Source organism: Xenopus tropicalis, chromosome 6 (genome assembly GCF_000004195.4).
Source record: "Xenopus tropicalis strain Nigerian chromosome 6, UCB_Xtro_10.0, whole genome shotgun sequence".
NCBI lineage: Eukaryota > Metazoa > Chordata > Amphibia > Anura > Pipidae > Xenopus > Xenopus tropicalis.
This window is the reverse complement of record NC_030682.2, coordinates 52,225,784-52,248,538: the sequence shown is the minus strand read 5'-3', so window position 1 is coordinate 52,248,538 and position 22,755 is coordinate 52,225,784. Positions and strand designations below refer to the sequence as shown.

Sequence of the window (22,755 nt, the reverse complement as noted above, 5' to 3'; positions counted from 1 at the left end):
TGATGTGATACATTAGATTGCTGAATGCACTGTGCTTTGGAGAAAATTGTGTGTATATTAGCAGTATGCATGACTTTACACAGTGAGGAGACTGAAAGGAATCTCTTTTTCCTGTGTTGTGAGCTTTTTGGTTAAGAAATTCTTCACTAATATTGTGTGTAGTTTGCAATCTTATGCAATTAGAAACTCATTTCAATAATATCTACCCTGCTGATTTGTTTCTGTTATTAATTAAATGTCATTTTCTGTACAGCAGTAAAAAAAATGCAAATTAAAATTGTATATCCCTGTACTATTTAGTCAACTCAAGGTGATTATCCCTTGGGAATGGGACCCTGAATTCCAGAGAATACTACTTTACCATAGCTATAGCCTCTTCTTAAAATATGTACTCTCTCACACAAATACACACACACTACAATAATATGTTTATACTGAGTAGGCATTTGTATACATTTATGTATTGCCAGCAGCCAAAGGTGATGTCTTTTGGAATTTTATAGACAACAACAGGAGGTCCTCTGCACTCAGCCATTATCAATTTATATAGGACATTAAGACATTAAGCTACCAAGATATGCCCTCCCCTTTAAGCAAAACAGGGACTGAATGCCTTAATGTCCTATATATATATTGCTAATGGGTGAGTGCAGAGGATTTCGAGATGTTGTTGTCTATATTTATTTTGTGGTCACATCCTCATTGCACCCCCGCCTAATGGTTTGAAATTTAGTGGTTGAGCACAACTGTGCATGTACCACTGAGTCTGCCATTGTCATGTTTATATCAACAGATGACAAAGAGAAGGGTTATTGAATTAAATGCATTGCAATACTGACTATAGTACTATTGGACTATTTTCTTATGCTGCTGGATATTAAAGGGAAATGTCAGTCTGCCAGCTGTAGCCATGGGAGGTTGCTGGGCTTTACTGTGTAGAATATTTCACATATCAGTTTGAAATTGCATATTTACTCCTCAGGCACAGAGCAAGTTGTTGACATGCAGATAAAGTCATTTATCTGATTTAAGAGAAAAGCATTGTAGATTATAGCGGTTAAAAGGAAATCTCATTGTGATATGCACAGTTTGGTTCTGAAATAATTTGGCAAATTGACATCATAGGACACAGGTAGATTTATTCATTAATTTTGTCTTTCTTTGAATTAGGTCTAATAATTATTCCCCCCCGGACTAGTCACTTTAATTAAAATGTGAATCTCAAACCACTGCAATTACCAAAGCAATTATGGATTTAACACAAATGAAACCATATTTTCCAATAGAAGTTTCGCTGATGAACATTTGCACCTTCATTATGGGGCCCAAAAGATGTGGGTCAGACTGTAAATGACTGATTGTAGGGGGAACTTGCCACACTCCTTTGGACACCACTTAACATTGTGGCATTGTGGTCCTCAAATCCAATGTGTCACCCGATGTGCTACCCTAAGAAGTACATTTTTGCACCCCATGCATGTCAATATCTGCAATGTAAGGAGCCCTTATCTTTTAATAAATCACTTGGCATTCGTAGTTTTCTCATATGTGAGTTTAGTTGTGGTTTTGAAAACCACTAAAAATACGAAAATTAGAATGTTAGATATTTTTCACAGATAATATACACTTTTAAAAACAGTAGTTTAAAATCGTATTTAATAGATTTAGATAAGGGGAGTTCAAGCTACCCTTTCCTATCCCACAACTGTCTTTCTCATTCTCTTTATTCTCCACAGGCTACACAAGAGATACTTGTAAAATCATCAGTTCAATGTTGTACTTGAAAATGGAATATATCAAATGACCTTCTTGTAAGAACAATATACATTAAAATGCTCTATATCTAGTCAGATAGCATTGCAGACAGTTACAAACCAGGGATTTTCTATAAGCTGTATATAGAAGACCTTTTAAATCAAGTGCTGAAACAGTATGAACCTTCTTTTATTCACATCATTTAATTTAATATGACTTTGATCCGCTGTAATTAAAATTCTGCCCTCAGATCAGTTCTAATAGTCCTGTTTTGAATTCTAATTAAAGACAATTAATGAGAAAAACTGTTAAACTCAGCTGATATTTATTCACTAGGAAATGTCTTGGGGCTGGTAGATCCATTAAGACCGTGTAAAAGTATGTTCTGAGACACATATCAAACTTTTCATTCCATTAATGTCAAAATGGAGATGCTTGTAAAGAGCAGTTTTAAACTTGAACAAACAACACAAAGAAAACAACACAGCTCTTTAGCCTTACAAGTGTCCTTTTTATTTTACTTTTACATGTTTTAATGGGGAACCTAGCAATGGATAGGTGGGTGCCCCTTGGTATTTCTCCTTGGTAGTTGGTGTCACAGACGCTCATCTCAGAAAAATATATTAAAGCAGAATGAAAGGTAAAAACACTGGGGGTGCCTAATATTAGGCACCCCCCAGTGATTGTAATCGCTTACCTTATTTCCTGGGGTTGGAGTTCCTGTTAGGAGAAAACCGCACCAGCCCAGGGTAGCTGCAAACAAGCAATCCTCTTCCTTCCCTCGTCTATATTCAGAATGCATGCACAGTAGAGTGCACCCCGGGCTGGTGCGGTTTTCTCCTGACAGGATCACCAGCCGGGGTATAAGGGTACATTTAGCACCCTATGATGGAGTCCTGTGAAATTCACTGACATGTACCACAGGGCAACCACAGCAACAAACAGAAATCAGATCCAAATATGTGAAATTTCCCCAGAACTTGCCATCTTTGTTTTCTTGGTAAGCAATTTATCTGTCATCAGGTACCTTGAATAGGTTCAGTAGTGGTTTGGTTACTGGAGATGACTGGAAAATGATCTGGAGAAGAAGAAAGTAAAGTTACCTTTGTAAAAATAACTTAAATTATCCAGCACGGTGGTGGAAGTGCATAATATTTCCAGTTGGCCAACCATTCATGAGTTTTATTGAACTGGTTTTAATGCAACCATGAAGTGAAATTTTGATCTAATTACTAGTAAGCTATGCCCCATGTAAATTTGAGAAATTTCGTTATTGGCAACGTTTTGAGATCATCCCTCTACTGTCCTTATAACATTGAAGAGGTTAGATGGCCTGAATGTTTCACAAACTGGAACTACCTCCAGGAAAAACAGGCCTATAGGAACAGACATTATTTTAGGTGCTACAGGGATACAGTCAGCTTTATTTGACTGCACATTAAAGTATTGTTAACATTTAACTGGAGGAGTTATGTTATTGAAATCTATCCCCTTCCCCCAATGTTTTCTCTTTTCAAAATAAACACAAGTCTTTATGATAATCAGACAAGTGTCTCCAACAATATAATGCTACATTAAGTATTAAGTGCAAACAACTGTTCCAACAGGAATATTTTTATGGACATTTAGGCAAAAAACAGTAAGCTTCTGAAAAAAAAAAACATTGATTCGATTCCCAGGAGGTTTCGTGACTTTTTAAGGTTTTAAGAGACGTGCACACAATGATAGCCTTAATTAAAAATAACATTTTAGCTTCATCTGCACATAGCTATATTACGAGCAGGGAATTGCTTGTACTTAGCTAAAATTGAGAGGTGTTCCAATGAAAGTTTCAATTAACAATAAAAATGTTATCATCATTTAATATCTTTCAACAATAGCGATAATGTAGGCCAATATAATTTGCCTTGATCCGTCTGAAATTCCACCCACCCCTCTTGAGATCTACTAGGGACGGCCCCACATAAATAGGGACAGCTTTCAGTTAGGAATACTTTTTTATCCATGGGCACTGTCTAGGGGTAAGATAGAGATGCAGAGATGCAGAATTTGGTGCAAAGTAGCCACCCCTTTCTTAAAGGAGAAGGAAAGGCTAAGTCACTTGGGGGTGTCAAAATGTTAGGCACCCTCAAGTGACTTAAATCGCTTACCTTGTACCTGTAGCGAGCACTTCCTTCTGAGCTTTCTCGATAATGGGATTCCGAATAACTGATCCCATTCATGTACTTTAATTTCAATTAAGTTTAGGTTAGTGTGATTTATCCTGTGTGCAGTGCCAAGGTAGTACAGGTATGGGATCCCTTATCCGGAAACCCATTATCCAGAAAGTTCCGAATTATGGAAAGGCCATCGCCCATAGACTCCTAAAAGCAAATAATTCTAATTTTTAAAAATGATTTCCTTTTTCTCTGTAATAATAAAACAGTACCATGTACTTGATCCCAACTAATATATAATTAATCCTTATTGGAGGCAAAACAAGCCTATTGGGTTTATTCAATATTTAAATTATTTTTAGCAGACTTAAGTTATGGAGATCCAAATTACAGAAAGATCCCTTATCCGGAAAAGGATAAGGTCCTGAGCATTCTGGATAACAGGTCCCATACCTGTAGTAAGAAAGTCAGTGACCCAAGCTTCCATTTACTACAGTATTCAGTGGGTTTTTCCAGTCATCTTAGTGTGATTTCTGCCCCCAGATAAAGGGGGACAGGGGTGTTTAGAGGAAGGCAAAGACATCATGGCTAAAGCACTTAGAAGAACACTTCATATTTATAAAGGCATTTTTGAACTGATTTCTAAGGAAAAATAAATATTGTCTTAAAAGAGAAGGAAAGTCATTTTGGCATTTTACTGTCAATAGATTCGCTACATTGGTGCCACCTAGAACACTATATTTATTTTATAGAAACCATTACCATCCCTGAGTAAAGAGCCCTAAAAGCTTTCTCTGTTTGTTTAAGATAGCAGCTGCCATTTTAGCTTGGTCTTCCTAGCTTCCTGTTTGCAGTTTAGCTGTTATAGTTCAGATCACACATTCCTAAGGGTAGGGGGAGTGAGTTTTATGAATTCTTATGGGAAGGGGAAGCAGGAGAAGGGAGAGGGAGAGAACTGCAGACTCAAGCCCAAACCTTAAGGGGCCCTAAAAGAGAGGAAGTCTGATACAGAAGAACATGTTCCCAAAAAAGGAGACAAGAAATCCTGTGTTTCTTTTCTGTGAGTGCTATAACTAAAAAAAAACATTGCAGAAACAACTGTGGCAACATTCCCTCCAGCACAGTTTTTAAGATATAGAGATTATTTTTACCAGGCCAATGTAAATACACAATGATAACAATTTTTTTTTACCTTTTTCTTAGTGTATAGTTTGGGACTGGGACTCAAATGGAAAACATGACTTCATTGGAGAGTTTACTTCTACTTTCAAGGAAATGAGAGGCGCAATGGAAGGGAGACAGGTACAGTATAACTTCCCTGACTGGCTGAATTGTACTTTATGTTTTACATTTGTTTTACATTTTTTTTGGAGAATATTCACTCACAACACAAAGTGCAAAGGTGCTTGATAATATCAATATGGTGTCCACCCTCTTAGAAAGAGGCCACCATATTTAATGATTTAGAGAAGTCACTGAAATATGTGCATCCCAAAAGCAGCAATCAGACAAATTGGTGACCTTTAAGTATACATATAGGGGACTACAGGGTCAACAATTTATATAGCTTTACACCATACATTTCCTTATTTCAATGTTACTGGGCAAAAGCTTGTGTATTTAATTTGCTATTAGCTATGTATGTAATTTGCTCATAGCTCTATATTATTGGCCCATAAGCTGTCAACCACCCAATTTGTTTGGGTGTTACCCGATTTTGTTGGCTCTCCCCCAGTCTCCCGTCCCTCAGCAGCATTCTCCTGATGTTTACAAAATCCCCCAATGTCCGGCTGTGAATTATGGGTGTGTGTAGAATTTTTCCACTTCAGCTGCAATTGTGCGCATGTACGTGATGTCACTTTTGAAGCGTGACATATGTAAAGTTACTTCCAGGTATCGGAAAAATATTTCAGTGGCTGGCCACATTCCCTACCCCCCCCCCCCCCTTCCTGCACCCAACTTGTCTAGGTTGACAGCTCTGGCCTTATGACCACTTCCTGCACATTGTAATATATTGTCTAGCAGAGGGTGGATTTTTCTATTTTGAACCAGGTGGATGTACCACTGAGCCTGGGATCAACAAGGCCCCAGTAAAGCCTCATCTGCCCTAGAGAAGCCATCTAGCTCTAGTGAAGTTGGGGAGCAGGGACCCCATGAATGAGGATTAGTAAGTGCAGGATAGTATTTTGTTATAGCACCTTCTAGAAAAGTGAGACAGTCAGCTTTATTTAGTAAGAGCAGCTTATTTGCTCCAACCAGGAGAGACAGCTGGGGTATTCTCCTTTACAGGCTCTGTGGGCTTAGTGAAGGGGCCGCAGTAGTGACAAGGGTACCATGCTTAGATTATTCTCCCTGATTCATGTCTGCTCTATGGGATCCGGACCATTAAAGGTAGAAACCCTATGAACATTCTGTATTACCCATGCTACTCTCCACAGTGGTGCATCTTTATTCTGTATGCTCTACATTTTGAACCAGCATCTATTTATCAACATCTGCATATTGATAACCCTGCATTGCTATTGTCTTGGACAGATAAAAGTTATTAGTTCCAGTTTGCTGCAAAAGAACTCCTTGTGTCCTCTTCTCCATCAGTAGTTTATAACTGCCAGTGGAAGGTGTAGTTAAAAAATACCATCATATATACTCTTCCACACAGCGAAGGCCCATCCTTTGAAAGAGAGTCCAATGTGCCCCATGTTTTTTCCTAACTAGCTGGATAGGACCATTTCTAGCCAACCAGGGGTTACATACTCTACAAATATTAATGATTCATTAGGTCCCCCAGTTTGTAAGTAACTCAGCTCTGTTAGATCAGTGCCATCTATTTGGTCAATAACAGATATAAATGCTAGAATAAAAAAAAATTCTAGAATTACATGTCTGGGATGTGTGTGCATTTTTTTTAGAAATGTCACCCTTTTATAACATGCTGCAGTTCTTAATATTTACTGGTTTAGATAAATGCTACAAATTACACCAATGTCTGTGCAACCGTGCAAGAGACATTTTTGGTGGCGGGAAAACATTCCTGTTGCATGTGGATTTGGTAGGTTATAAAAAGATGAAGTTACAGCCCTATCTAGGGAAAAAAAATATATTATTTCTGTTCTTGCTCAGATCATAATACTGACGTTGGTGCTTTGCAGCTGAATGACCTTGCTGTTCTGTTGTGTTAGATAAATATCCAAATGTCACATTAACCACACAGACAGAAACAGGAAGTAATGATTTAACACTGGGCTTCCTAATTAGGCTATTTTAATGACTAACATAGATATTAAATCAAGTATTAGCTTGATTTTCTAATAGTTGATTTTTAAATTTTAAAAGGCAAGTTTAAATGAATTATTTCATATATTATTTTTGAAGTTCCTTATAAATGAGGAAATATTTATTGATTCGCCAAGGAATCATCAGCAATTTTTATCGCCCCATGATTTTTGACATATCCAGTGGTTAGGATTACCATGTGTGCTATTAGGTTTAGAAGGCAAATTACCTGTTATGCATTATGGGTGAAAATAATGCATTGTGGGTAGACACAGGTAAAATTTATTTTCTTAAAAGGGGTTGTAAAGCTCTTTTATACAGATACAGATGTAAAGTTGTCAGTAATCGCTACATCCTACACCAAAGGGACCCGCCACCCACACATACATCACTGTATAATTAAATTCATATTAAGTAAATACTAGACCCAAATTCTTTTTTCATTAAACTATTCATACCTGTTATAAATGTATTTCAAACCTTAGCTGTGAATCATGTATTGCTTGTTCCGTCTCTATGCCTCAGGCATAGCAATTACTTTCACTTTCCATTTTACACCTAGATGTCACTTCACTCCTTGCATTCCCCTTTTCTACTCATTATCTATAATTGTGTAGCCTGTGCATGGGCATCAGGTCCCCCATTCTGGCACATACATAAGATTTTGGGATGACACAAAACTTGCCTTTATAACAGTGTTCACAAAATGGCGCCTGCCTGCTTGCTGTGAGTGTAAATTTCAAGACTAAAGGAAACAAGATATAAATAATTTATATAGTGCAAATAAAGTTTATCTTGCTTAATTAACATGATAGAAAATGATCTGATTTTTTTTTTTTTTTTAGGTTGACAGGTCCCCTTTAAACAAAGTCTACTTTCCCTGAATTTAGCCTCATCTGATCTGAGATTATTTTAGACCAGGGGCTATTCAGATAAGGATGCTTTCTATAATTTGGAACACCATGCCATTAGTCTACTAAAAATGTTTAGGATTGTTTTTTTTTCTAGCTCATATGGAATGAGGCACAAGGTACTGTTTTATTATTTCAGAGAACAAGGAAATCATTTTAAAAATATGTTTGCCTAAATGACCTGTGGGTAATAGCCAACCACTTATTTAAAGCTTTCTGGGTATTGGGTTTCTGGACAAGAGATCCCATGCTGATATCAATTTTGGAGGAACAACAGTAGGCTTAGCTTTATTACCTCCCCCCCCCAAACAATATTAACACTAAAAATGGATAATAACTCCCAACACTATATGAATAGCAGGCAGTGATTGCCACAGCTGTTTAGTGAATGGGACCCAAGGTATTTAAGGCACATTCAAATCAGTTTTGTTGGTTTATTGTTTCTGAATAGCTCTGCATGTTTAAATGAGGTTGTCAGACACAGTATGTGTGTGTAGTTAATGCAGTGATTCAAGCTGTAAATATAGCTCAAACTTACTTTTCTGTTTTATTGCTATTAAAATCTGGTTTGATGAACACTTAATACTTTGATGGTAGAAGGATTCTCTCTAGAGATGGATGAGCAGCTGCTGGAGAATTTCCCACATACACGTTTGTCGTGCCTGTCTGCTACCTCAGTCAGAAAATCCATTACACTAGAACGATAATTGAGCATCGCTGCAAGAGGGGAAATCGGCAGATGGGGTTTGTGGGGCAGCAATATGGGACAAAATGTCCTTTTTTGAGCTAATTGACTTTCAGCATGCCAGGTATAGCAAGGGAATCCCAGAAATTACTGTATGGCTCTACATATTTTATATATTACAGAAGTCCTTGTATTGAGAGAGGAATACTCAGCAGGAAAGAGATAGGCAGATTACTTAGGAGAGATGTAGAAGTTAATGATTGGGACCTCTGTGAGTGACAATAAGTCATGTTCATCAAAACCTAACCTAATATATTCGGCCCAGATTTAAAGTAAAAATCCACAGAATAGTTCTTGGATTTCTTGGCTATATATTAAATATATATATAATCCATTGTTATTCTTTGTTACAATGTAATGTTCTGTAGGGAATTCCATCTAACAGTGGGGCTTAGTTTACAAAACACCATGTTTTACTAATGGTTTGAACTAGCATATTTTGTGATAGGTAAAATAGGTGATAGGCAGATAACATGATGACTTCCAGATACTGGAAGAAATATATACTGGTATGGGATCCGTTATCTGGAAACCTGTTATCCAGGAAGCTTCGAATGATGGGAAGGCCATCTCCCATAGACTCCATTTTAATGAAATAAAGGTGGCCATACACGCACCGATATGGTATGGTATGGTATGTCAGCGAGCCGACCGATGTCGCAGGAAGCTGCTGAAATCGGTCGGCTCGTCGATCGGCCAGGTTAGAAAATTTTGATCGGGCGCCATAGAAGGCGCCTGACCAAAATTCTCCCTTCAGAGCTGAATCGGCAGAAGGAGGTAGAAATCCTATTGTTTCTACCTCCTTACCTGCCGATTCAGCCCTGAATGGTGTGTGGCGGATCTGACGATGTTTCGTGCGACCGATGGTCGTACGAAACATCGTCGGATCGCCACGTGTATGGCCAGCTTAATTCTCAGGTTACAAAATGATTTCCTTTTTTTGTTTGATAAGACAACAATACTTTGTACTTGATCCCAACTAAGATATAATTAATCTTATTAAGCAAAACAATCCTACTGGGTTTAATGATTTCTTAGTTGGTTATTGTATAGATATCCTGTTGTTCACCACTAGAGGGAGCTACATGCTTACCAAATATGTATTCTCTCAGTTAGTGGGTGTGTTTTTCTAGCCTGACTTCTGCTTGCTCTCGGTGGTTAGTTATACTTCCTGCTTGCAAATGTCTGTACATAGCAGTGTTGGAGCTCTAATAAATAACATTCTGGATAACAGGTCTCATAACTGTATATATATTTATATCCTGCTTCTGCTCTAGGTGTTTAGGCAATATGACAGGCATAGCATCTTCCATTGCTCAAACAGGGCATATTTTAGTGAGAAAACCATCAAGTGGGCATTTGCTGCCTGAAATATATCCCATGTGTGACGTAACAGGCACTTAAAAGGGAAGGAAAGTTAAAAACTAAGTACGTTTTATCAGAAAGGTCTATGTAAATACAGCCATAAGCACTTACAGTAATGCTGCACTGAGTCCTCTATCAAAAGAAACACAGGATTTCTTGTCTCTGTTTTTGTAAACATGATGTTCGAGTGTCTGACTTCCTCTCTCAGAAACAGCCTTAATTCTCAGGGCCAAAGTGTGCGCAGTTCTCTCCCCCCTCCCACCAGAATTCTAAGAACTCCCACGCCCCTCCCTTAGGAATGTGTGATCTCATCTATAACAGCTAGAGACTGCAGGAAGGAAGCCACTTAAAATGGCAGCTGCTATCTTAAGCAAACAGAGAAAGGTTCTAAAGATGTTTACTCAGGTATGGTAATGGTTTCTGCAAAATAAATATAGTGTTCTAGGTGTCACTAATGTGGCAAATCTATTGGCAGTAAAATGCCAAAATGACTTTCCTTCTCCTTTAAAAACATGAATTAACTCCTTCCAGCTTTAAAAGAAAATATTGCTGCTTAACCAAACCTTAACATCCACCCCCCTTTCCAGCTACCCAGTAGTGCAGCCCCACTATACAACATCTCACCTCCTAAACTTCTCAGCTGGGGTGGGTGGTAGGGATTCTGTCTGCTCCTTTTCTGTAACATAAAGTAAGAGAATCCTGCATTTTGCTTCTCCTCTCTTTGAAGTTTAAGCCATTCTCCTTCATATTCTATTCAACTCCCAAAATGCCCATCTTTTTACCCAACCTCATGTTTTTTATTTGTCCCTTTGTCATACTACCTTTCACTCCACCTGTCCCAGATTCGCTGCATAGGCCTCCTTTTCTGAATCAGCTATTTTTGTGCCTCCCCAAAATATGCCACCTTTAAAAATTATTTAAGTGCAACCACATTTTGCTATGTAATAACTGTGTAATAACTGTCTAATGAAGAATATTATATACAAATGTTTTAGATCACTAATTAGAACATTGTAAAACTCTAACTGTGCTTTCATTAGGTTAAAGAAAGGTAATAACTAAGTAAGCTTTATCAGAAAGGTCTATGTAAATACAGCCATAAGCACTTAAAAAATTCTTCTCTGAGTCCTCAGTGAAAAGAAACACCACAATCCTTTCCTTTTATTCTGTATACATGATCTTCTGTGTCAGACTTCCTGCTCTCAGAAAAATCCTTTAGGGCAAGGCACAAGACTGCTCAGATTGCTCCTCTCTGCTCTCTCCCCCTTCATTCTCTTCCTCCCCTCACCTCTATGCTTTGTAGTCTAGAGCTTTTACAGGAACAGCACAAATCCATTGATATAAGTAAAAGAAAGGGATCTAGTCCTGTATATCATTCATCAAAGAGTGCACAGGCTCATCTTTAGGTACTGTTTGGTGTTAATATGTTCAATGTATATATAAATATGTTTTCTCACCTCAGTAATAATTTCTTATCACCACTTCTACAAGAAGTTGGTATATGATCAATGTTGGTATATGATCAGTGGTGATATGTATACATATGTATACACATTAGGGCACAGTGTGTCCTTTATTAAACCAGCTTTTTGCCACTGGTTGTTCTGCTGTACTGCTTTCTAGTATTGTAAATAATTTCTCAATAAGCAAATTTAACATATTACGATATTACAATCAATAAACTGTAGTATAGGCTGTGGAAGCATTATGACATATACACCATTTGTGTGGTGCAAGTAGCCCATGTTTAAATTAAATATCTGTCTTGAGTGGTATGTGTAGAGAATGTATCCTATAACTTGCTGCTTGTCAAACAGTTGTTACATCTAAAGTAGCCCATTTTTCAGCTAAGTCCTATCTAGTGATTCAACTGCCACCAGATGGGCAAGATCACTGGAAGATCTCAGCTTTGGCCCATTGATGTAATAAAGACACAAAACAATTTTTAAAGTGGTTAAATGTATAGGCCACAGCTTCATTAATGAATATATTTTCAACACATTAAACATTATCAATAACAATAATAATCATGTGACTACAGGCATGAATTAGAAACAATCCCAGGGGTCTGCAGCAGTGAGCAGGGCACAAGCCATTGGCTACAGGTCCAATGCTACTTAACCCACTAGCTTGCCACTTACCATGGCCATTGTGTAAATCTGGCAAATACATTTGTGATAGTAACAGAAATAGTTAAGAAGGACATAATGATTGCATCACTTTCCCAAAAATCTACCCTTCCCATTGGTCCAGCAGCCATGGACTTTACTACCCATACATTACTTTTAGGCATTCCTTTCTATTCTATAAACCATCGTGGTTACTTTGTTGTACAACTGGTATCAGAAATGAGCTCCCAATAGGATTTTAATGATTGGTGAACACCCCTCACACAGTACAAGAGAAGAGTGCTTTAGATCAACCTTCATTCTTCATTTAGCAAAGTCTTTTAAGTCAGCGTTAGCTCTATGCAGTTGTTCCCTCAAATTTTGTTTGTAACCCCGTTACACTTATGAATTGTGTCCTAACAAAAGCCCAAGTAGAGCATCCAATACTCTGATGCCTTTACATATACAGATGCACAAATGCATGAGGCCCAGCTCATTATTCCCCACTTTGTATCAATAACTAAGAAGCCATGTTGCAAAGCTGATTCTTTTCTTTCCAAGCCATGTAACATCAAACTAAGGCGTCCAGTGGGATACCAGCAATGCAAGGTCCTGCTGCTAATTGATTTTCATTTTGCTTTGTGTGCTCATTACAGGTGCAGTGGGAATGCATAAATCCTAAATACAAAATGAAGAAAAAAAACTACAAGAATTCAGGCATTGTAATTCTTAATCAGTGCAAGGTAAGGCATATAAACCACCTAAATGTTAAAAGCAGAGGGAATGTATCCTGTCACATATACAGTATTTAACCATGTATTATTAGAAGAGGCACACTGTATGCAAGTAATGATGTCTATGTTACTTAGATGGGTATTGTTTTGATCTACTGTAGGTAATCTTTGTGTTGTGTTCATGAGCCAGTGGGTCTGTTATTTTTTTTTCATTACACTTTCAGACATCTCTCTCCTAGTTTCCTTTTTCATCTCTATCGATATGCGGCAGATGGATAAATATAACCCCTTTTTTGACCTGACCCAGAAAATGTGCAATTTAATCCCCACAGAGTTAGAGAACCTAACTAGTGGCATGCTTAGCTTCTAACGCTAGTTCTTATCTATGGGCTGACTTTGACAGGATAAGAATTTAAGAAAAAAAATGAATTAGGGTCAAAGAAATGCAGGGACAAGCTAACAGAATACATTATTTAAAGAAAAGCTAAATAAATACAGATCCTGTGTGAGCCAGGGGTACCCTAGGCACTCATGATTGATGAGGCCCCCTATCTTCCCCCCTCCTCCCCAGGTTTGACATTGGGTGAGGGCTAGGTGAGGGGAAAATTGCTGCAAAATGTTTAGCCCATGCCCACTTTTAGAGACACACCTCCAGTAAACTACTCCCCATATTGCAGATACATCCTCTGTAAATATATAAATGAAAGCAGTGGCAATTTGTATAATACCCCAGAACTCATAGCAGGATGGCACAGTGGCAATTCCATGTATAATACAGGTATGGGACCTGTTATCCAGAATGCTCGGGACCTGTGGTTTTCCGGATAAGGGATCTTTCCGTAATTTGGATCTCCATGACTTTAGGGCCAACAACAGCCAATCAGATTTCACCTATAGACTTCTTATGTTGAAATGTAAACTGCTGCCATTCTTTAAATATTAATACTAAGGTTCCCAAACTTTGCAGAGCTAGTCACCAGGTAACTGCAGTTCAGCAGTGGAAAAAAGTAGGTGGAGCCACCAACAGCCAATCAGATTTTAACTATTGATTTTCAATGGGGAAATTCAACCTGCTGCCATTCTCACAGTATTAACACCAGGGTCACTAGGGGACTGCATTTTTAGGTTTTAAAAAGTGGGTGGAGCCACCAACAGCCAATCAGACTTCACCCATTGAATTTATTTTTTTTGGTTTAAGTTTAAATTGCTGCCTTTCTCACACTATTTATGTCAGGGTTCCCAAACTTTGCACAGTCAGTCACTGGATGAATACATATTCAGGGTTAGACAAGTGGGGGGAGCCACCAACAGCCAATTGATTCCCACCTATTACATTTCATTGGTTTATATTTCATTATTTGAGTATTAATTCCAGGGTTGTTAAACTTTCCAGACTTAATCACTGGGTATTTGCCTTTCAAAGTTAGAAAAATGTGTGTGGAGCCACCAACAGCCAACATTTCACCTATTTACTTTCAATGGTGAAGTGTAAAATGCTGTCAGTCTCACAATTTTAATGCCTGAGTCCCCAAACTTTTCAAAGTTGGTAACTGGGTAACTGCAGTTCCTGGTTAGAAAAAGTGGGCAGAGCCACCGACCGATGTCATTCATTGACTTTCAGTGGGGAAATTTAAATTGCTGCCATTCAGACACTATCAAAAACTGTGGTCAAAGTTTTAAAAAAAAGTGGGCGGAGCCAACAACAGATCGGATTTCACGTTTTTCAACCCAACATAAAGTTTGTTCTCAAACTTCCCTTTCTAGTTTACTCTGCTGTCACTATCCAACTAAAGATACCTACCAAACCCCCATAATATCTCAGAGGGGCTCTAGCAAGTTCAGCCACATTTAGCCTTTTGTCTTTCTAGCATCATGTGTTTTCCTTGTTATATTTTAAATATCCTTATGTCATTATAAAAGGGCATGATTAACATAACATGTTTCAGCCATGCAGTGAGTAGAACTATTAGACAAGAGTGGGGGGTGGGCATATTGGTTGACTTTCTGTGTGCAATAGCTGTATTTACAACATGAAATAGGTTTATAAAAAAGAGCTTATGTCATGATAGAATCTTTAGAAGATATTGGACATCCACAGGCAATTTTGTTTGCTATGTGGGAACACAATTTCTTTACAGTTGCCGTATAAGGAGCACATTCTTGTACTTCAGAAAAGCAATAAAGACATATATATCTATATATTATGATATAAGATGCCTGCATTTCAGTTTCAAGTCATACCTAGGAGTAGAGCAGGGGTTAAGCAAACACCCATTTCCATAGCAATTACATTTACACATAACTTCAAGGGGCTGATTTACTAAAATTCATTTTTTTCTGGCCTTAAAAGTCGTATAAACTCAACATGGTATAAATTTGAATTAAACTTGATGATTGTTGTATTTATAAAGTGTCACAATAATGCCATTATCGGTTGTATGAAAATTTTGGGTTTACTTTCAAAAATCACACATTTTTCGAGCTGAAAGTATCGTTAAAACTCAAAAGTTTAAACAGACGTTCGTTTCCATGAATTAGTATTGGCACTCAATCTTGGAAAAGAATAATGTGTTTAATTTTCCCCTTGAAAATGTGTGAAATAAAAAACAATGATGGAATTAATTTCCCCTTGAAACAATGTATGAAAACAATCATAGGATTAACTTGCCCTTGAAAGTGTATGAAATAGAAAAACAATTGTGGAGTTATCTTCCCCTTGAAACTTGTAAAATAGAAAATAATGATGGTATTAACTTCCCCTTGAAAATGTGTCAAGAACAGGCTGTCACTGACTAGTCTATTATCCTATTCTATTGTACTATTCTAAGTCTCCATAGGACTCAATGGTACATTCAAACTGATGTGAATGTCAAAGTTCTTTGTTAGTAGTACATTATATTTAAAAGTATACAAAGCGATTTATTTTATTTACTAACCTTTTTAATGTTACATTATGTTCTGCCATGTATTTGTGTTTCCTTATTGCAGAGGACTTTACATTTTCTCCCACACCAACAATTTATGGTCATTAACCCAAAACAAAATAATAATAGATATATGAGAAGACTCATATATTCTGACTGTTCTGACAGTTACACGGCTCGACTGGAATATGTAAGACTATGTTAAAGAAATGTGTATTTCTTTTTGTTTATGGCAGAGGTTCTACATTGTACAGGGATCCCCAACCTTTAATACCCGTGAGCCATATTCAAATGGAAAAAGTGTTGGGGAGCAACACAAGTATGGAAAAGGTTCCTAGGGGTTCTAATGAGAGCTATAATTGGCTACAGTCCGTATATGGACTGGCAACCTACAGAAGGCTCTGTTTGGCATTATACTTGGTTTGTATGCAACCAAAACTTGCCTCCAACAGGAATTCAAAAATAAGCCCCTGCTTTGAGGCAACTGGGAGCAACATCCAAGGGGTTGGTGAGCAACATGTTGCCCCTGAGCCACTGGTTGGGGGAACACTGTTCTACATATACACAAAGCCTCCCAGAAAACATGGCAGATTAGAAGGTTTACCTATGGCAGAACAAACAAAAACAATGAACATTTATATATCAACTTTAAACTAAAGGGTAACTGTAAATAACATAATATTTAAGCTAGGAAAAAACGGAATTATAATAGGCAGTTAGTTTTGGCATGCAGATGGTAGAGAGAGGAAAACAAATAGGTAGGGCCTGCATTACTGATAAAAGATGAATAAGTCAAAAACAGAAAGCAAATAGGTAGAAAATGCATTACTGATAAAAGATGAATACAATAATCAGATTTTCTGATTTTACAGTTTGTTTTATTTTTTCAATATATTTTGTTTTTAGCTCCAATATCTATAAACATACTGTATGATAAGCAACTGTCTGTGAATCAAGAACTGAACAGAATATGCCTTTTGATGTGTTTTCCAGATCCACAAGATGCATTCATTTTTAGACTACATCATGGGCGGCTGTCAGATACAGTTTACAGTAAGTAAATAATGCATTTATTTTACTATGTACACAAATTATGATGGATAAGCTGAAGCAGCCATTGTGGTATTTTTGCTATCCAATGGATTGTGTTTTGTAACAGCTTTGGATTGGCACCCTTCAGATGTTTGTTCAAGTAGAACCTTTCTATCCTTCACATGGATCAGACTGTGGGGCTTTAAGGGATTCTGTCACAGGAAAACATGTTTTAGTTTATACTGCTGCTTCAGCAGAAATTCTGAACTGAAATCCATTTTTTAAAAGAGCAAACAGATTTTTTATTTAATTTTAAAACTTTCACATTGGTTAGACATTTTCTTAGTTTTCCAGGTGCCCTCAGCCATGTGACTTGTGCTTTGATAAACTTCATTCACTCTTTACTGCTGTGCTGCAAGTTGGAGTGATGCCACCCCCTCCAGCCTCACCCCCAGCAGCTGATCAGCAATGGGCACATAACAAGGTAGCAGTTCTCCCTGACAACTCTGCCTGAACTGTTAGGAGCTCTATGGGCTAATAGCACTGCTGGTACTGTACTGAATTTTAGGGTAAACAGGAAAAACTGCCTATACTGCCTCCCAATAATTTAGGGTGGCTTCAGGCATCTCTCTGCCACACTGTGGGAAGAAAGCCCCATTAGCCTCAATTAGCTTGTACAGTAAAGGATATATAGGTAGTACAAAACATGAATTTATAGTGAGAGGGGCGGGTATGAGAGAAGTCATTCGATTTATTGCAGGGAGCTAAAAGACAGCAGGGTCATTCTCTTAATCTTGCATATAAGAACTGATGAATTCAGGTGTGTTTCTGGGGTCCATGCCGCCCTGAGGTGGCTTTAGTCATTTTCATTTTTTATTTTCTCGTTATATACTTTTAATTATACCTATACTTGATAAGGAGCCACATGCCTAAGAATTATATATAGCTCTTTATATATTCATGACCATTGCACGTTTTTCCCACTTTTCATAGTAAACTGGTTCATTTATAATTGTGGCCCTTGCTGAGGCTAACACTAATCTTACTGGGACTGTTATGTTCCCAGTGTGTTGTAAGGAGGGGAAGGGTTAAAAGGGGGCTGCACCTTCACAGTAAGTTTTATGTTAAAGACTGACCTGTTAATTCTTACTTGTAAGTGGTTCTCATTCTAATCAGACCCTCTTTTTTTAGTATCATAATAATAATTTAGGTTGAGCAAATAACCTTGAAGGTTAACTTTTTTTGTCTAAGCGAAACCTGCTAAATGACCCAGAGGAAGGTCATTATACAACCTCATCTGAAGCCTCTCCAACTTGCCTCAGTGGGGATACAAATTCCTTCCCCACTCTAAAAGGGTTCCTAGATCAGTTCCTGGGTCAGCTTTGTACTAAAAGCTGATATAAGAAACCCTGCATCGTCGCCCTTGGTAAACAAGTATTCTAATATTTCATGAAGCTGTCTAATGTATTTGCCAGTACAACCGCTTCAGGGAGAGAATTCAACCTTAACATGAATTTTCCTCTGTTTTCTGATGTCAGTGGATACTTTATTCTAATACCATTATCTTCTATTATCACCTTTAATTATCTTCAATATTAATGTAAAAAGTACCTTTGGTTAGAAGTTTAGGGGGTGTTTTAACTTTGTTAATGCAAGTTGCAGGCAAAACATTTGCCTTACAAATTGCATAGTGAATTTTTAATGAATCAGATGATAGTGAGTGCAGGACAGGCCAGGACAGAAACAGATTGGCTAGTCCCATAGCTGGTCATCATAAAGGGTTCTGTCACAGGAAAACATGGTTTTAGCAAAACACATCAATTAAATATAATTTTATATTCTGACAAGGGGCTAAACACTTTCTGTTTCCCATGTGCTCTGAGCCATGTGACGTTGCTCTGATAAACTTCAGTCTCCCCCCCTTACTATCCAGCAGCCAATCAGCAGAACAGTGGTCAGGTAACAAGATAGCAGCTACCTGACATCTCTGCTGAAGGAATCAGCTACCTGAACTGATAGTCCTCCAAAGGCACTACTAGTACTCTCCTGACTATTACCAAGTAGGAAAACAGCCAAAACTTCCTATACTGTCGCCTAATAATTTAGGGTGGCTCCAGGCATTCCTCTACATCAGGGCTTCCCAACCTTTTCAGCAGCACGGCCCGGTAGGAGGCAAATTTTTTTTCCCACGGACCGAGGGGGTCGGGGCACGCCGCGTAATACATGCGACGCGCTGGGGAGGGGGGGTGCGCTGCGGCCCACTGCCCTGCTGTCCACGGCCCGGAACTGGTCCGCGGCCCGGCGGTTGGGGACCCCTGCTCTACATCTAAAATACACATGCTAATAGCACAGGGGGAAACACTGCCCCTTGTGCTATTAGCCTCAATTAGCTTATCCAGTAAAAGAGATATAGATATACACACACTCACAGTATGCACTTGTAAATAATAGTACATTTACTTCTATGAACAAAACTACAGATCTTAAATACATTGTACAGTAAGGGCTCTGGCACACGGGAGATTAGTCGCCCGCGACAAATCTCCCTGTTCGCGGGCGACTAATCTCCCCGAAATGCCTTCCCACCGGCGAGAATGTAAGGAGTTGCCTTGAGAGGCGTATGCCATCCCACCGGCGATTTACATTCTCGCTGGTGGAATGGCATTTCGGGGAGATTAGTCGCCCGCGAACAGGGAGATTTGTCGCGGGCGACTAATCTCCCCGTGTGCCAGAGCCCTAAGGGGCAAAAGTAATAGCACCCAAAACACATTAAATACAGCGAGAGAGAGGCCTGATCTGGCTTTATTTTTTGTTTTAATTTGGCTTTTAATAAATGCATAGCATCACTTTTGAAGGTAATTTCCACCCCAACAATAATAACCCCCAAAACTGAATTTGTTATTATTATGCCAGATATAACACATAATTCTAAATACTATACAAGTAGTGATCCACTGTTTAGTGAATCTGGCCCATTGTGTTTTGTGCTTTTTGTATGAAAAACATACGTTTTGTTTCCAAAAAGATCAGCAGCTGCTGTGGTATAAAGGGTGTAGCATTTCTGTTAATTTGAAGCTCTAATGAGTGCTTCTGTGCTACCCTGCTGGCTCCTTTGTTTCCTCTATTGTACTCTTACTTATAATAACTAGTAAAGACACTACTGATGCATCAGTTTTTTCTTAAAGTTTTTCTAAAGCAAAGCCATTTTGTTAAAAGAACACAGTCAATATGACTGCTCTTTTAGCATTCTAGATCTGAACCTTTTAATAGGCGTCTTCGTTCAAACACAGGCTATCATGCTGGGTGTGTGTAATTTTGACAATGTAGTATTGAGCAAAATTCTGACAATGGACTGAAAAGGTAATGTAACTGATTGTAACGATTTAGTGTAGAATTGTGTGACCACCTTGAACCCTATTACAAGATACACATTTCTGGTGTAATAGGTACACTGTTTGTTTTCCATAGGTAGCTATTGATTTCACTGCATCCAACGGTGATCCTCGAAACAGCTGCTCTCTGCACTACATCCATCCCTACCAGCCCAATGAGTACTTAAAAGCCCTTGTTGCTGTGGGAGAAATATGCCAAGACTATGACAGGTAAAATACATTGATATACTTGTTGGGTATATTACATTTTTCTGGCACTGTATACTTTGTCCAGAGAGCTTTGTGAAGTTCCATTCATAATGATTTGTTATAATAGTTTGTTGTAATGTTTAGGATGAAAAGTAAGTTGTGCAAAAAAAAATCTCTATTTCATGATGGTCAAAACTATGCAGGTTAATAAAAAAAAAACTGAAGAAGCTGCTCGGATGAGTAGTGAAACGTCTTCAATGATTTCTTAACAAGTCCAGTTGCTTTAGATTTATTTATACTAGATAAAAAAAAAACAAAATCCTGCCCACAAGGATGTGGTGAAGTAGCAGATGAAATGCATATGTGTTGGACCTGCCCAAGGATCAAACAACTGTGGACAGAAGTATTCCAGACCCTAAATTAGCCACTGACATTGCACCCGATCCATGGCTGGTCCTTCTGTCACGCAGACCAAACCAGCTTGCGCATAGTGAACACAGATTCTGTAGACACCTGATGCAAGAGATATGCAATAAGCTTGTGGTAGACAATTGGGATGGAAAATTTCACAGCATTATTCAACAATAACCTACACAGATTTAAAAAAAGTGTGGAACACATGGTTACATAGGTAGGGTTTGTTACATACTCTTTTGATCATCACCCCCCAGTGACTTAGCATTTCCTTCTTACTTAAAGTGATACTGACAAGAAAAAATACTTTTCAAAATATGAATGTATATAAAAGGTTACCTATAGGTCATGTTGATCATTTTTCACTGATAGGGCTGCTTTTGTAAGTAATTGTTACTTGAACTTCCTAAACCTGAGTGTTTTGCCAACCTGAAGAGCCCTTCAAAATGCAAGACATGCAGTGTACAGCGTACCTAAAATAGAAGTTTTCTTCACTGCTCATAGTTTGCAGACCCCTGCTGGGACATCAGATTCTCCACATATCTGATTGCACTTCTTTTAGATTTGTGGTTTTCCAAGTGCATTTGGGGTGATAATTGGCATGCAGTGTGTTCTGAGGACCTTGCTGCATTCTTAGGCAGAAGACAGAGAGTCAGAATTCCTCCCCGTTAGTTGATGATTATAAGATGATGGGAACAATGGGTGTTCTCAGGGTTTTATTTTTGGATGCACTAGGGCTGTGTATCAAATGTAAATGTAAATGGAGTCTGATTTTACAGCACTAGTATAGATGAAAACATAAAGGGGCAAATTTATTAGGACCAATTTATTAATGCTCAAGCCTCAGGGCTTGAATATTCAGTCCCTAAAACCATGCATGATTTCCTAAACTTACTTGTGGTTTCTGCATTGGCTTGCTGACAGTCTTATTTTCCCCAAGTGAGTTTTTTTAAAAAATAAAAAGCTTGGCACCTCTCCCATAGACTCTATTATAAGCAAATAATTCTAATTTTTTAAAATGTCCTTTTCTCTGTAATAATAAAACAGTACATTGTACTTGATCCCAACTAAGATATAATTAATCCTTATTGGAAGCAAAACCCTCCTATTGGGTTTATTTCATGTTTAAATAATCTTTTAGTAGACTTAAAGTGTAGAGATCCACATTACCGAAAGATCCCTTATCCGGATAACAGGTCCCATAACCTTTAATGGTATAAGGTTGGAGAGAGCCTGAATGAAATAAAACAAAATGGATATGGATCATGGCGAGAATAGTCCTTGTGTTCAGGAGGCATTCATCTGTATTTGCTCTTTGATTAATGTCATACAGGTAAGTGTGCAGTAGAGGGCAGAGAGTGAAAATAATATTAAATTATATTAGAGATGATAATTTCAGGTATAGCGATGTTAATATTCTTCTGCAGTACTGTTCAGTTATAAAATCATGTATATTTTTTGAGTGCTTCAACTGAACAAAAATAAAAAGAAAAACTGAGATTATAAGGTCCCTATTACATTTACACAGAGTAGGGCCAATTTTTTATCAGGATTCAACTAACCTGATTGTATGTTTCTGGAGTGTGAGAGGAAACTGACGCAGACACGGGGTGAACATACAAACTTCTTGTAGATAGTCTGAATCAAACTCAGAGCCACAGATCTGCATGCAGCAGTGCTACCCACTTTGCCAACAGATGCTAAATTGTACCAAGGCAGTTAATAAACCAACCGATCAGACCTTTACTTTAATATTA

General features: G+C 38.0%; 1 protein-coding gene across 1 annotated transcript in view; it reads left to right on the top strand.

The window, feature by feature from the left end:
- cpne4 (copine IV) overlaps window positions 1-22,755 on the top strand; it is a 180,546-nt gene that overhangs the window by 134,024 nt on the left and 23,767 nt on the right. The window contains exons 8-11 of the mRNA XM_031904401.1: window positions 5,115-5,213; window positions 12,970-13,056; window positions 16,965-17,024; window positions 20,472-20,605. Of these exons, the coding sequence (XP_031760261.1) occupies window positions 5,115-5,213; window positions 12,970-13,056; window positions 16,965-17,024; window positions 20,472-20,605 (380 nt within the window). The remainder of the gene's footprint in view (window positions 1-5,114; window positions 5,214-12,969; window positions 13,057-16,964; window positions 17,025-20,471; window positions 20,606-22,755) is intronic.